Source organism: Sturnus vulgaris, unplaced genomic scaffold (genome assembly GCF_052056855.1).
Source record: "Sturnus vulgaris isolate bStuVul1 unplaced genomic scaffold, bStuVul1.hap1 Scaffold_195, whole genome shotgun sequence".
NCBI classification, from domain to species: Eukaryota; Metazoa; Chordata; class Aves; order Passeriformes; family Sturnidae; genus Sturnus; species Sturnus vulgaris.
This window is the reverse complement of record NW_028276170.1, coordinates 17,181,306-17,194,990: the sequence shown is the minus strand read 5'-3', so window position 1 is coordinate 17,194,990 and position 13,685 is coordinate 17,181,306. Positions and strand designations below refer to the sequence as shown.

Here is a 13,685-nt window from a genome sequence, read left to right as displayed (position 1 = left end):
TCATTTTCGTTTTGAATTCTTTGGTAGCCGACTTCTTTTGTGCTTTGGGTTGCCTTTTGCTATCTGCCACTGCTTTACTTTTTCTATGCACTGATCTAATATCTCTTCTGGGTCTGTATCGGGCTTAAATGGCCCTATCCAGGACCAAGGCAGGTGCGGCACCTTGTGTCTGCACCTTCCGGCGAGGATGCGCGAGCCTGCGCTGCTTCGCTGCCTCGTGATCCAGTTGGTAAATTCCCACCGGGCCCACGCTAACAGGAGCTGCTCTGGTGTCTCGTATAGGCTCCGAATCTGTGCATACGGCGCACCTGCTTCTCTCTCTAGGGCCCAACCCCAATCTGAGTTTCTTAGGTCTTCCCCCTGGCACCTTCGGCACCACAATCTAAACACCGTTCTCTGTTCTACCCACGAACAGTCCCCACAGCCCCCGCACTTTAGAGCCACCCAGGCCTCACACAGCTGCCCTCCACACGCGTAACAAGGACGACTGCTAAGAGGCTGGTCTTCTTGGTAGGCATGGCTCTCGATCCAATCGGCCCAGTTCGGTGGCGTCTGTCTCAGTGCCTCACGGGCAGCGCTGTTATACTGTGCTAGCTCCCGCAAATAGGGCTGTGAGATCGACGTCAACTTCTGCTGAACCCGCTCCTGGTCGGCTGGGGTCAACGGTCTCCGCAGGAACCTTTCCACCAGTTCGGTCATCTAGAATGGGCTTCACCCACCTAGCAGGGACCCAAACTGTTCCTGTGGGGGTAGAAACACAAACATACCCTCTGCCCCAATATACCACTTCCGCAGGGCCGTTCCATATCCCTGTCTTTGGGTCCCGGTACTTCACCCATGCCTTCGTACGCTCTTCTTTGTTGCCTTCCCTTTTCCCTCTATGCCTGATTGCAGGCGGCTCCGACTCATCCCCAAACACACACAGATAATTCATCACATAGAGAGCTTTGGCTAGTCTTTCCTGTGGATCACCTATGGACTTGTGTTTGAGTAAATATTGTTTGAGTGTCCCGTTGGCTCTTTCTACTATAGCCTGTCCCGTGGGCGAGTGTGGTACTCCTGTGATGTGTTTAATTCCCCAGAACCTCATAAACTGACTTACTTTCCTGCTGACATACGCCGGCCCGTTGTCGGTCTTTACCTCCCTAGGCGTTCCCATAACTGCAAAGCAACTTGTCAGGTGTCTAATTACATGGATTGTCTTTTCCCCTGTCTGCGCTGTAGCCCAGACATACTTACTATAAGTATCTATCGTAACGTGCACATACTTGAGCCTCCCAAACTCTGCTACGTGTGTGACGTCCATCTGCCAAATTTCGTTACTCTCCAGGCCCCGAGGGTTTACTCCGCACCCAAGGCCTATCCCACTGTTATGATGACTGCAAATGGGGCAGGCTTTCACTATGGCTTTTGCTTCTTGTGTGCTTACTTTAAACTTGCGCACCATCCCTTTGGCATTTTGGTGAAATCGTGCATGTGACTCCCTCGCTTCAATCACTCTGTCATCTGCTACATTCATGACCAATCTATCCGCCCTAGCGTTGCCCTCTCCCAAGCCTACGTCCCACTTGTGACTTCTAACATGTATAATACAGTAGGGCTTCGTTCTTGCCCCTACTACTCGCTTCAGTTGGCATAAGAGCTCGTAGAGTCTTCTGTTTTGCACCTCTTTTACCGAGGCGTCCTCAATTCTCTGTGCTACTCCTGCTACATAAAATGAGTCAGTAACCACATTCAGAGGCCCTTGCAGTTCACTTAATGCCCATACAACGGCAAGCAACTCCAATGTTTGTAAGCTGTCTTCCGGAGTAGCATCCATTGTCTGACTTTTCCATCGAGGGCCTTCTTTCCAAGTGACAGCTGCTCTTCTTGTCCTTTTCCCAGCATCTGTGAAAGCTGTGACAGCGCCTGCTATCGGCTGCTCCGAGCGCATTGGCTTTGATACCCAGTCCCAGTTTCCTAACCACTGAAGGTGTCGTGGCGTCAGCGGTCCGGTGTGGACGGCTGCTCCGACTTCCAGCAAGGCTGTTTGTAGATCTCCTGAGTTGAGGAGGTACCAATCTAAGTCCTCCTTCTTCATGGGCAAATAGATTACTGTCGGGCTTAGTCCGGTGATTTCCATAATCCTTACCCGACCCTTACGAATCAAGGTAGCTATTTGTTCGATTTTTGTGCTGATTGTCCTTTTTGCCTGTAAAGGTGGGGTTATCCACTCTAGTACCTGCATCTCCCCCGTTTTCTTTTGAGTCTGTGTGAGTGCTCCGAGTAGGTGGTCGGGAGTACTCCAAATGGTAAGATCTATGGGTGAGGATACATCTCGGCGGGAGACAAACCCTTCATCGACACAGCGTATAATGCCGTCGAGAGCGTCCTTTTGTTGTGGGGTCATGGTCACAGGTGTGGTTGGGTCAGTCCCCTTGAGCAGTGGCCTAAGGGAGTCTAGCAAGGAGTTGGGTATCCCAACTATTGGTTTGAGCCACTGCAGATCTCCTAGTAATCGTTGGGCCTCATTGAGACTGGTGATTTTTGTTGCGAGCTGGAGCTTTTGCGGTTGTACGATTTGATTTGTGATAGACCACCCTAGGTACTTCCACGGTGTAGTTCGCTGTATCTTTTCTTGAGCTATCACGAGGGATGCCTCCGCCAGAGTAGCTTGAATCTCCTGCATTTGGGCATCCGTGAATGCTGTTTCCTGGGCAAACAGGATGTCATCCATGTAATGGTAGATGATTGTGTCGGGCCATTTTTGCCTCAGGGGTTGTAAGGCCGCATCAACATACAATTGGCACAGAGTAGGCGAATTTTTCATACCTTGTGGAAGAACAGTCCATTCATATCTCTTATCGGGTTCCCCCCTGTTTATTGCCGGCAAGGTGAATGCAAATCTTTTAGTGTCCTGGGGGTGCAAGGCTATAGTAAAAAAGCAGTCCTTTAGATCAATAATCAGAAGAGGCCAATGCTGCGGGAGCATTGCTGGATTGGGAAGGCCTGGCTGCAATGCCCTCATTGCCTCCATCTGCGCATTTACTGCTCTTAGGTCATGCAAAAGACGATATTTTCCTGACTTCTTTTTGATCACAAAGATTGGTGTGTTCCATGGGCTCGTAGAGAGTTTTAAGTGTCCTTGTTGGAATTGTTCCTCCACGAGTTGATGTGCTTGTATTAGACTTTCCCTTTTTAGAGGCCATTGCTTAACCATTACTGGCTCATCGGTAGTCCAGGTGATCGGGATCGGGAAAGTCCAAGCAATGGCGATTACCCCAAAGGGTGCTCATTGGATAGCACCACCCCAAGCTGGGCTAGAATGTCCCTTCCTATTAAACAATGCACTGATGGTGGTAACGCGACTACCGATAACACAGTCACTAGATCCTGCCCATCTATGGTGACCTTTATTGCGGGTGTCTTTCTGGCGAGGGTGAACCCTCCTACGCCCGTTACGGTATCCGTGGTCTGCAGTGACGGCCAATCGTGAGGCCATTTTTCTGGAGAAACAATGCTGGTATCTGCCCCAGTATCCAAGAGTCCCATCATTTCTATGGAGCGTCCTGCATAGGTTAATCTCACTTTCTTTTTGGGTCTACTGTGCAAGTCCATTGTGAGCATCGCAATACCAGAGGATCCGAACCCTTGGTCTCCACGTGGGGTCTGTTTTAGCGGTTGCATACCCCGGCTCATTTGTGGGAGCGGAATAAATTGGGCGATACGCTGGCCTGCCTCAATCGTAAGGGGAGGGAAGGGAGTGTACACCATTACTTGTATCTCTCCCGTGTAGTCTGCATCGATGACGCCTGTCAGCACAAACAGTCCTACAATAGAGCTTGAGGAGCGTCCCACTATTAATCCTCCACAGGCTTGTACTTTAATGATCACTGGGCCACGAACTCCAGTTGAGACCTTGACGGGGCGTGTTGTTATCAAGGATGTCCTTACTGTGGCTGCCAGGTCGAGTCCCAAACTCCCTGTTGTGGCTGGCTGTAGACAGGAGATGGCGCTGATGTCACGGCGGCTACTTGTGTCCGGGCGCGGCTGCCAGGCGCGCTCCGCCGGGAGTTTCCCGACTTGCGGCGGCAAGCTGATGTGTTATGCGTGTTGCTTTGGCAGTTCTGGCACCATACTCCTGAGGCACGACAGTCCCGTCGAAAGTGGCCTCCGCCTCCGCATCTATAGCACCGCGCTGCTGGAGGTCGGTGCTCGGTGGAGGTGACTGGAGCCGCTGTAGAAGCACGGAGCGGAGCAAGAGCGGCTAGCACCTGCGACTGTGTGGACTCGGCCTGTTTTTGTAGCCCTAAACCTATTTCCTTCAGCGCATTGACCAAGAAGGCCTGCGTCCCTGTTGGTTGTAGTGCCATTCGTTCTAACGCCTCTTCTATTGTCCAATTGGCCCCTAAAGTCGACAATACCCTCTTTGTTGCCTCATTGCTATTCTGCAACGCACATTGTTTAAGTAGGGCCCCTCTCATATACTCTGGGACTCCTGCCTTCTCGATAGCTTCGGCGGCCTTGTCTACAAAAGTTCCAAAGGACTCCTCCCTTCCTTGTTTTATTCCCATATACATAGGTATGCCTGAGCTATCCTTGACCTGATCAATGGCACTCCTCACTAGACGCATGGCTTCCCTAACCTTATCGGGCCCCGAAATCATTTGAGCCTCTGTCCTGCGGTATTGTCCCAGTCCCATTAACTCGTCCATTGTGATTCCAGCCAACGGATCGCCAGCACCCCTCTGTACCGCAACTGCCTCATGAACAAGGGCTTGCCAGTGTGCGTTAAACAGCAGCTGTTGATGCTGCGTGAAAATCAGCTTCACTATGCTTCTTAAATCATTTGGCAATAACAAGTATGTGTCGAACAAGAAATCTAGCATCTGCCTAGCTGGCTCGCTCCGGAAACCGAACTGAGTCACTGTTTGTCTTAGCTGGGCTAACAGCTTCCAATCGGGAGGTGAATACGCTCCCACTTGGACAGCTTGTCCCTGTTGATTTACCCCTTGGGTGTACGTTACAGGAAAGGCCCAGGCTTTCGCTGCGCCAACAGCGGCTTCGTCCCCGGTCTCCAGACCATGTCTGGCCAGCATGTTCCACGCCTCCCTTCGCTGTTTAGCCATCTCCTCCCACAGGTCGCTTCCCGCCCCAGGGACAGGGTCTGGCTCAGCTGTAGGTTCGGGGGCGCTAAACTCCGGCCGGCAAGGGGACTTATCACCGTAAGGTTGGGGTACCCCGCCCTCTGCAATTTCCTCCGCTGACGCAGCGGCGTCATCCTCTCGTTCTTCCAAGGGAGGTGCAGAGGGCCAAGCGCAGCTGGCCGTGTCTGCCATTCCTGCCGACCCCCCAGCAACAGGTATTTCTACCCTGGTCGTGCTAGGTGCTCGGGGCTCATTATCGCCATACTGAGCATTTCTTTTATATGCCTCAACTGCCTCCTGTGCCGCCCTTCTCTCAGCTTGCTGCTTTAGTAGTGCGTTATGAACTACCCGCCAGATTTTCCCCAGCTTTTTCGCTGTTTTATCATCCTCCAATACCGCCTCCCACAACACATCCCCTAGCTTACGCCACTCATTCAAATCATGCACGGTGTGAGGGTTAGAGAATAAGCCTTTAGCATAACCCCAGGCTAACAACCCCGGTACGTCCTTCCTGGGATTAATCTCTTTTATCCCCAACTTTCCTAAATGCACTATAAATAAATCATATGCTGCTTGCCTGTACATTTTTTGTCGTCAGCGCTGTTGCAACTCTCCGGCTTCGGCAGCACGTATGGCCCAAGACCACCTTTGTAGCTCCTGGGGGTGTCTTCCCTACGTCGTTTGACACCGACCCGGTTGCGGCAGGCCCCAACTCTACTTCACCGACCGTGGCGCGTTCTCCCCCGTTTTCTTTAGCGACGGGGGGACGTCGGGGTCACCATTTGTCGGCGAAGGGAGACGCGGACACCAGATGGTCATCCACAAAGTCTCGTTTATTGGTACATGGAGTGTTGATTAAATACAGTGCTTAATCAGCTCATGCATAGTGCAGAATCTGAGCTCATCATTGGTCTATCTGCTATCTGCGTCAATTGTGCTGCTTGGCCAAGCACTTCTGCATTCCTGTGGCTAGTAGAGCTCTTTTAGTTCTTCATCTGCGTCCTGTCTTTCTCAATTGTACGTGCCTTCCTCATCTCAAGGACACTGTGTCCTTGAAGCCGAGGCCTACTTTGCTAGCCTCACCAAGTTGATCTGACTATGGCCTTTCTCTTCCAGCCATTCCTGCACCAGGCTCTCGACACAGCCTGTCACAGAAAACCTTTTGCAACAAGAGATTTCAGAACCATGTATGTCCCCACATAATCCTCCTATTCTGCCTGTCAAAAAGACAGACGGGAATTACAGATGGGTACAGGATTTGAGGGCTATAAATCAGCGAACTGTCATCAAATTTCCTATAGGAGCAAACCCTTACACCCTCTTAAGCCAGCTGTCCCCTGGCTACACTTGGTATAGTGTAATAGATCTAAAAGATGCCTTCTGGGCATGCCCGTTAGAGGAAAGTAGCAGAGATTGCTTTGCCTTTGAATGGGAATATCCTGATAAAGGCAGGAAACGACAACTGCGTTGGACAGTATTGCCTCAGGGCTTTACAGACTCCCCCAATGCCTTTGGGCAGCCCTAGAAGAATTAATGCAATCTTTTGAGCTACCAGAAGGGGTGAAATGCTTACAATATGTAGATGATCTATTAATAGCAGAAAAAAGACCAGAAATCTACTAGAAATGGGACTATATGACTTTTAAACTTTTTGGCACAGCAGGGTTTGAAGGTATGCAAAGCTAAATTGCAATTCACAGAACCAGAAGTAGAATATTTAGGTCATTGGTTAAGTAAAGGGAAAAAGAAATTGGATCCTAACAGAGTGTCTGGAATACTAAGCCTGGGACTCCAAAGACTAAAAAAGAAGTGAGGAAAATGTTGGGACTGCTGGGATACTGTCATCAATGAATAGAGGGATTTAGTGAGAAAGTGAAATTTCTATATAAAAAACTTACCAGTAATCGCCTGAAATGGGCAGAGGAGGATGACAAAAGTTTAGAAAAGGTCAGACATGCTTGAATTCAAGCCCCTTGTACTCAGTCTCCCGTATTTGGAGAGACCATTTCAATTGTTTGTAAACACCTCTGATCAAACAGCACATGGGGTGCTCAGCCAGGAATGGGCAGGCAGTCGAAAGCCAGTGGGATTTTATTCTAAACTGCTCGACCCTGTCAGTCGGGCTTGGCCCACATGTCTGCAGGCCCCAGTGGCCACAGCACTTTTAATGGAAGAAGCCTGAAAAGTCACCTTTGGGGTGACCCTAGTGGTCCACACCCCCATAATGTGAGGGGAATTCTGAATCAAAAAGCCAAGAAATGGCTAACTGATACCCGAATATTAAAATATGAAGCTATTCTAATCACTTCCCCAGACTTAGAGCTAAAAGCAGCAACTGCTGAAAGTCCTGGACAATTCCTATATGAGGAACCAGGATGAAAATTTAGAATGTGATTGTGTGGACAATTACTCTTCAGTAAAAATAAGCGATAAAGAAATTAAGGGCAGAACTGCATGAGAATTAATAGGTTTTAGCAGATTGCAGGGAAAGTTTACTCAAAACCCAGGCCAGACAAATTACTGAACAATTACATCAACGAACTCATTTTGGAACCAGAGTGCTAGAAGACCAATATTTAAATTTTTTTGGATGCATTGCCATTTTTGATATTGCAAAGCAGAGCATCCAGACTTGGTTAACTTGTTCAGAAAATTAATTAAAAAGATATGCTACAAGGTCCATCCAAGGAGAATGGAAATTTGCTTACAGACCCTTTGAAAGAATAGAAATAGATTTTACAGAATTATGAAAAATAGGAAGATGGAAATATCCACTGGTGAAAATAGACAAATTAACCCACTGGGTCGAGGCATACCCTGCAGCTAGAGCCACATCACAAGTGGTAGCCAAAATATTGTTGGAACACATAATCCCAAGGTATGGCCTGGTTCGAGCCATAGACTCAGAGCAGGGGACGCACTTTACATCAAAGGTGCTGCAGTCACTGACCCCGGCCCTGGGCATCAGCTGGGAGTATCACACACCTTGGCACCCTCAGAGTTCTGGCAGGGTTGAAAGGATGAATCAAACATTAAAACAACAGCTGTAAAAAATTAATGATTGAGACTAAAATGCCATGGACAAAGTGCCTCCCACTAGCCCTGTCTAATATAGGAACAATGCCAAATTCCAGAACAGGGATTTCACCATATGAAATGCTGTATGGTATGCCTGACCCTAAAGGAGAACAACTTGATCCAGCTTTAGTTCAGGACCCTTCCCTCCAGAATTACATAATAATAATCAATAAAAATTTACAAGTATTAAAGGAGAGGGGAATTTTGGCTCCAACCATCCCTCTAAGATTTGCCATAGATAAGATTAGGCCACGACAACCTGTGTTAATTAAAGAAGAAAATCTAGATCCAAAATGGGAAGGACTGTATTTGGTTCTGTTAACAACTGAAACAGCTGTGAGGACACCTGAAAAAGGATGGACACATGTGAGTAGAGTCAAGGGTCCTGTAACCCCTCCTACTGCAGGTTGGGCAGTGACATCCGAGCCTGGAGACCTCAAAGGGTGAATCCAGAGCTCTCGATGTTGGCACTGGATCAATTTGTCTCGAAGGTCTCCCAGTCAGGACTGAAAGTCACCTGTCCTGAAGCCAGGTGTGATTGTAACCTGTTCATCAAAAAGAGTTGTCCATATTGTCCTGAGCTGTGGTGGTCTCATCCCTATGGTGGGTATCTCCCATTCACATTATGTGTCCAATGTAGAAGAAAGGAACAGAAGGAAGCTGTTAAGGTGCTAAATACCCTATCAGCACGAGGAAAAATCGAAATTGATGATCATAACTGGTGGGAGTTATTTGAGAATGGAACAAGAGGAAAAGAGAAAGCCAGAGCAGAGGTTTTGGCAATAGAGTGTCAGAAGGGTTGTGTATACCGAGCTGTTACTGCTGTACCTCGTACTGGAATGTTAAAGCTAAATTTGGGACAAAATTAAGAAACACTACCAAAAGAGAAAGACAAAGTGGGAGAGCCCAGGACATATTCCCTGCTGCCGAGAAGATCAAACAAACCTCGGCTACTGGCAGCAACCCCGTAGGCCTTGAGGGAGGCAGAGGGATGAAAATGGTCATGGGAGTCATCCTATTGCTAATGATGATAAAAGGAAATAATGCTGATGCTTGTTCCAAGTGTCACCAGACAATTGGGTACGGGGATGCACGGTATCCACCCTTGCCTTCCACACACACATCAATTTCTGCTAGAATCAGCACAAGTTGGAAACGTGTACTATTATGGGAAAAAGTTATTGGGTGGCCACCAATTTGGGAAAAGGAGGGTAGGCTCCATCAGCATACCAAAGTTGCCCAGTAGGAGAGACACAGCTCTGCTTCCCAAAAGAAGGTATGTGGGGATATTCAGATCAGGGAGGAGTGCGAGATCACTACAAGGAGGAATTGATAAAACATACAACTAAAGTGTTGAAAGGAACAAGGACAAATGTTGTGTTGTTTAATGTTAATTTTCCTTCTGTGTTGATGGTTCGTCCCAGTTTCTTTCCCTTAAGTTAAGTACATAATGGTTTTTCCCTTTCATGCCTTGGGCCTACCCCTCCTCTTTATCTGGAACCTTCCCTGTCCCTCACCCTAAACCCTGCCCCACGGGATGTCCATCCTTTGTAGCCCCTCCATTTTTTCTAGAAGTTTCTGTGTCAAGCATTCCCTCTTGTATCCATGATTGGTTATCTTGTATGTATCCCCACCCTCGGTTTGCCTTATTGGCTCAATGTACCCCTTTCCCCACCTTCTGTACCTCCCCCCGTTACCCGTTATTGGCCAGAGTTTTGTGCCTTCCCCTTGCTCCTCCCCTGTACTTAAGCCTGTGTAGAACCCCCTCAAACTGCCTTTTGAGGTTTTCCCCCAACCTCCGGACCTGTTACCTTTTCCTTCAATAAATCCCTTCCCCCAGCACCGTAAAAAGTCTCTCCTGCACCTCTTTATCCCTCCCTGACAACTCGCCCAGGCGTAGCTGTTGCTACGCCCCTTCTGCGGCTCCCAGAGTGGTGCCGGGGAGGGGCCACTCACCGACGCAGGCTTCCAGGAGCTGTTAGCCCAGGTGAGGGGGGAAGTGGGTGGAAGAAACGTCAGACAAACCGTGGGGTACCTTTAACTTGTATGAGAAAATAAAACAACAACTCAGTGAACGGAACTTACCCCCCTTGGGAAAGAATTTATTTGTGGAATTAATGTGAGAAATTACTACTGAACTGAAGTCACTGTTGGATCACTGTGGAGGAATGCAGATGACTGAGCAATGGCCATGGAGGGGGGAGGGATTAGGCCCAGATCAGTTATTACAGTGGAATCAAACAGAAATATTGAGGGGAATCAATAGACCTGAAGGGTGGGTTCTAAGTCATGAGGTAACAGGAGAAGCGTCTATAACACGTCAGGGAAGTAACTTTACCCAAGATGTGGGGCACACCCCCTGTAAGACTCTCCTGACTACAAATGCAAGCAATCAGTCTTGGTGGCCCAAAACTCTAAAAAAATATCGAGGAAAGCTAAGTAAGGGTAATTGTATAAAGAACAATTTTACAGGACTCTGCTGGTATAATAAGAATAGTGTAAGAATCTATTGGCAACGACCTGAATCAGTTCAGCTAAGCTGGAAAGTCCCAGACGGAATATTTTGGATCTGCAGGAAAAGAGCTTCTAATACCCTACCAAACAGATGGAGAGGGACATGTACCTCAGGGATTATCCAGCCTGCCTTTTTTACATTGCCAAAGGAAAAGGGTAATCGTGTGTTAGGAGTTCCCTTGTATGAAACTTTGCCTGCAAACAAAAAGAGCCCATCCATAGGGGGAACACAAATCTGGAAGGATGATGAATGGCCCCCAGAACAAATTACTGAGTACTCTGGGGCTCAAGATGGAAGCTGGGGCTATCTCACTCCAATTTATATGATAAATAGAATTATCAGGCTACAAGGCCTAGTAGAAATTACTTCCAAGCACACAGCCCGAGCAATGGAATTGATGGCTAAACAACTTACCCAAACTAGAGCAGCAGTATATCAAAATCGACGAGCCCTGGACTATCTGTTAGCTGAAGAAGGGGGAGTGTGTGGGAAGTTCAATAATTCTGAATGCTGCATAGAAATTGATGATAATGGTGAAGTAATTACTAAAATTGCCGAAGAAATAAAACAAATAGCCCATGTACCTGTACAAACCTGGAACTCTGTGTTTAATGATAATTGGTGGAATAACCTGTTGGGGGGAGATTGGCGGAAGGAATTAGGTTTTATGTTAACATGTGCATTATTAGGAGTACTGTTCATCCCTTGTCTTGTTCCATGCTTCATTCGACTAATCCAGTCGTTGGTTCAAGGAATGCAAGTTGCTACAATACCAATAGACCCTGAGAAGGCAACAAAATTAATGGCAGTGAATGAATTAAATCTGGTACAAGAAGTCCTGTCAAAATTTGTAGCCAACACATGAATCAATGGGATAAAAGAAAAGAAGTGGGGAAATTGTGATAATTAATAAAAGATATGTGTTACTCACGAAAGAATTTGGATTTGAATGAGCCAGAATGCTATGTTCTGAAGTGAAGCATGGACACCAGATAAATAAAAATATATGATTAAATCATTCTGTTTTAAATCACCATGTTTGTTATGTTATGTTATGTTTCTTATGTTATGTTATGTTATGTTATGTTATGTTATGTTATGTTATGTTATGTTATGTTATGTTATGTTATGTTTTCCAAATAAGTTACATCAACTGCCAGCTTGCAAAATCACACTTTTGGATAGTCCTTCCTGCCTTTGTTTGATCACTGCTGCCTCTCTCAAGGACCAGACTTGCAGATTTCCCTGGTGGTTGTCTACAAAGACCAGATGGTTATCTGTGAGACTGACTATTGCCCAGAGGCTTTGTGAGTTTGGATGCAGATGCTTATTCGACCACCACTGCTTACCTGCCAAAATTATGACAGGAAAAAAACAAAAATTATTGATTACAACGAGAAAGCACAGTATAAGTAGAGACTGCAAACCAAGGTTGGAGGGAGTGTGGAGTGGACGGTGACCTCTCAGGTTCCCAGCGCTGTTTGCTCTTTCTCTATCAAATAAAGCAATCTAAATTTTGCTGAATATCGAGACTGTTGTTTCTCATTCATAACAAGCAGGAGGGGAGGAGAGTGGCAGGATCTGAGGAGATCCAGACCACAGCCGGGTCGTGGTCATCTCATGGTCACTCATGGTCATCTTATGGTCATCTCCCAATCACCATCATCTCATGCTCATGGTCACCTCATGGCCAGGATCATGTTATGGTCATGGGCATGCCGTGGTCATCTCTTGGTCACAATACCTCATGCCCATTTTCATCTCACAGTTGTCATCATGTCATGGTCACAGTCATGGACATTTCTTGATCACCTCATGGCCATGGTTGTCTCATGGTCATGGTAGGGATGCATCATGATCCTGGGCACCACATGGCTGTGTGTTGGCTATCTCATGGTCACAGCCCTGTCATGGTCCTCTCTTGGTTTCAATATCTCATGCCCATGGTTATCTCACCATCAAAGTTGTGTCATCATCACAGCCATGGTCATTTCCTGACCTTCATCATCTTATGCTCATGGTCAACTCAGCCTAATGGTCATCTCATGGTCACCTCATGGTCACCTCATGGTCATAATCATCTTATCACCATCATCTCATTATCATGGTCATCTCCTTATCACCATCATCTCATGGTTGTAGTCTTCCTGTGGCCACAATTATTTCACAGCCATGGTCATATTGTTGTCACCTCATGGTCATCTCCTGATCTCCAACATCTCATGCTAACGGTCATGGTTTTGTCACGGTCATGGTCATCTCATGGTCTTGGTCATCTCCTGATTCCCATCATCTCATGCCCATTGTCATCTCCATGTCGTGGTCATCTCATGGTCACCTCATGGTCATTTCAAGGTCGTGACTGTGTCATGGTCATTGCATGGTGTTGGGGGTTGAATTGTTCCCTTTTCTTTCTGTGGAATTTTTCCCATTGTTATGCTGAGTATTTGTGGCTACACCTTAGTAGCAGTAGTTTTCTCTCACGGGGGCGTGGGAGATAGCGGGAGACTGGAAAAGGAAAGGTGGGACAGGGGCCTGGGCTCGCTCTCATTCTCTCCTTCTCTTGCTCGCTCATGGAAAGAAGACGGCTGGGTCTCCTACCAAGCATCCTCCCCGCCATCCCAGCACCGGGAGCCACGTTCCCTGCTGTCAGACATCGCTCTGCTGCTTTCCCACTTCATCCTACTAACTCTGGGCACTCTGCTGAGCACCACCACCAACACCGTGAGGGGGGAGTCGCTCCTCCATCCCTCTCACCCCGGGCCGCTGCCACCGTCACTCCAGCCCTCCTCAACTGCGCGGGACCTGCCCTGCCCTCAGCACCGGCAACTGAGCGCAGGGAGAGGGAGCCTGTGACCATAAAGGGATTGGAACTGAGCTATACTGCTCTGTTTTGTTGTCAGTTTTTATAGCTGTTGTTGTTTCTGCTCTTTGCCTTGTTAGATATATCAGTAAAGAACTGTTTT

At 47.6% G+C, this 13,685-nt stretch overlaps 1 protein-coding gene across 1 annotated transcript; it reads right to left on the bottom strand.

Moving 5' to 3' along the window:
• Nucleotides 1-3,674: 3,674 nt before the first annotated feature.
• Nucleotides 3,675-5,318, bottom strand: LOC148218148 (endogenous retrovirus group K member 8 Gag polyprotein-like). Its single transcript, XM_088158053.1, has 2 exons — nucleotides 4,119-5,318; nucleotides 3,675-3,713 (listed from the first exon to the last, which is right to left on the bottom strand). Exons 1-2 carry the CDS (start codon nucleotides 5,316-5,318, stop codon nucleotides 3,675-3,677), a joined length of 1,239 nt encoding a protein of 412 aa, XP_088014179.1.
• Nucleotides 5,319-13,685: the final 8,367 nt, after the last annotated feature.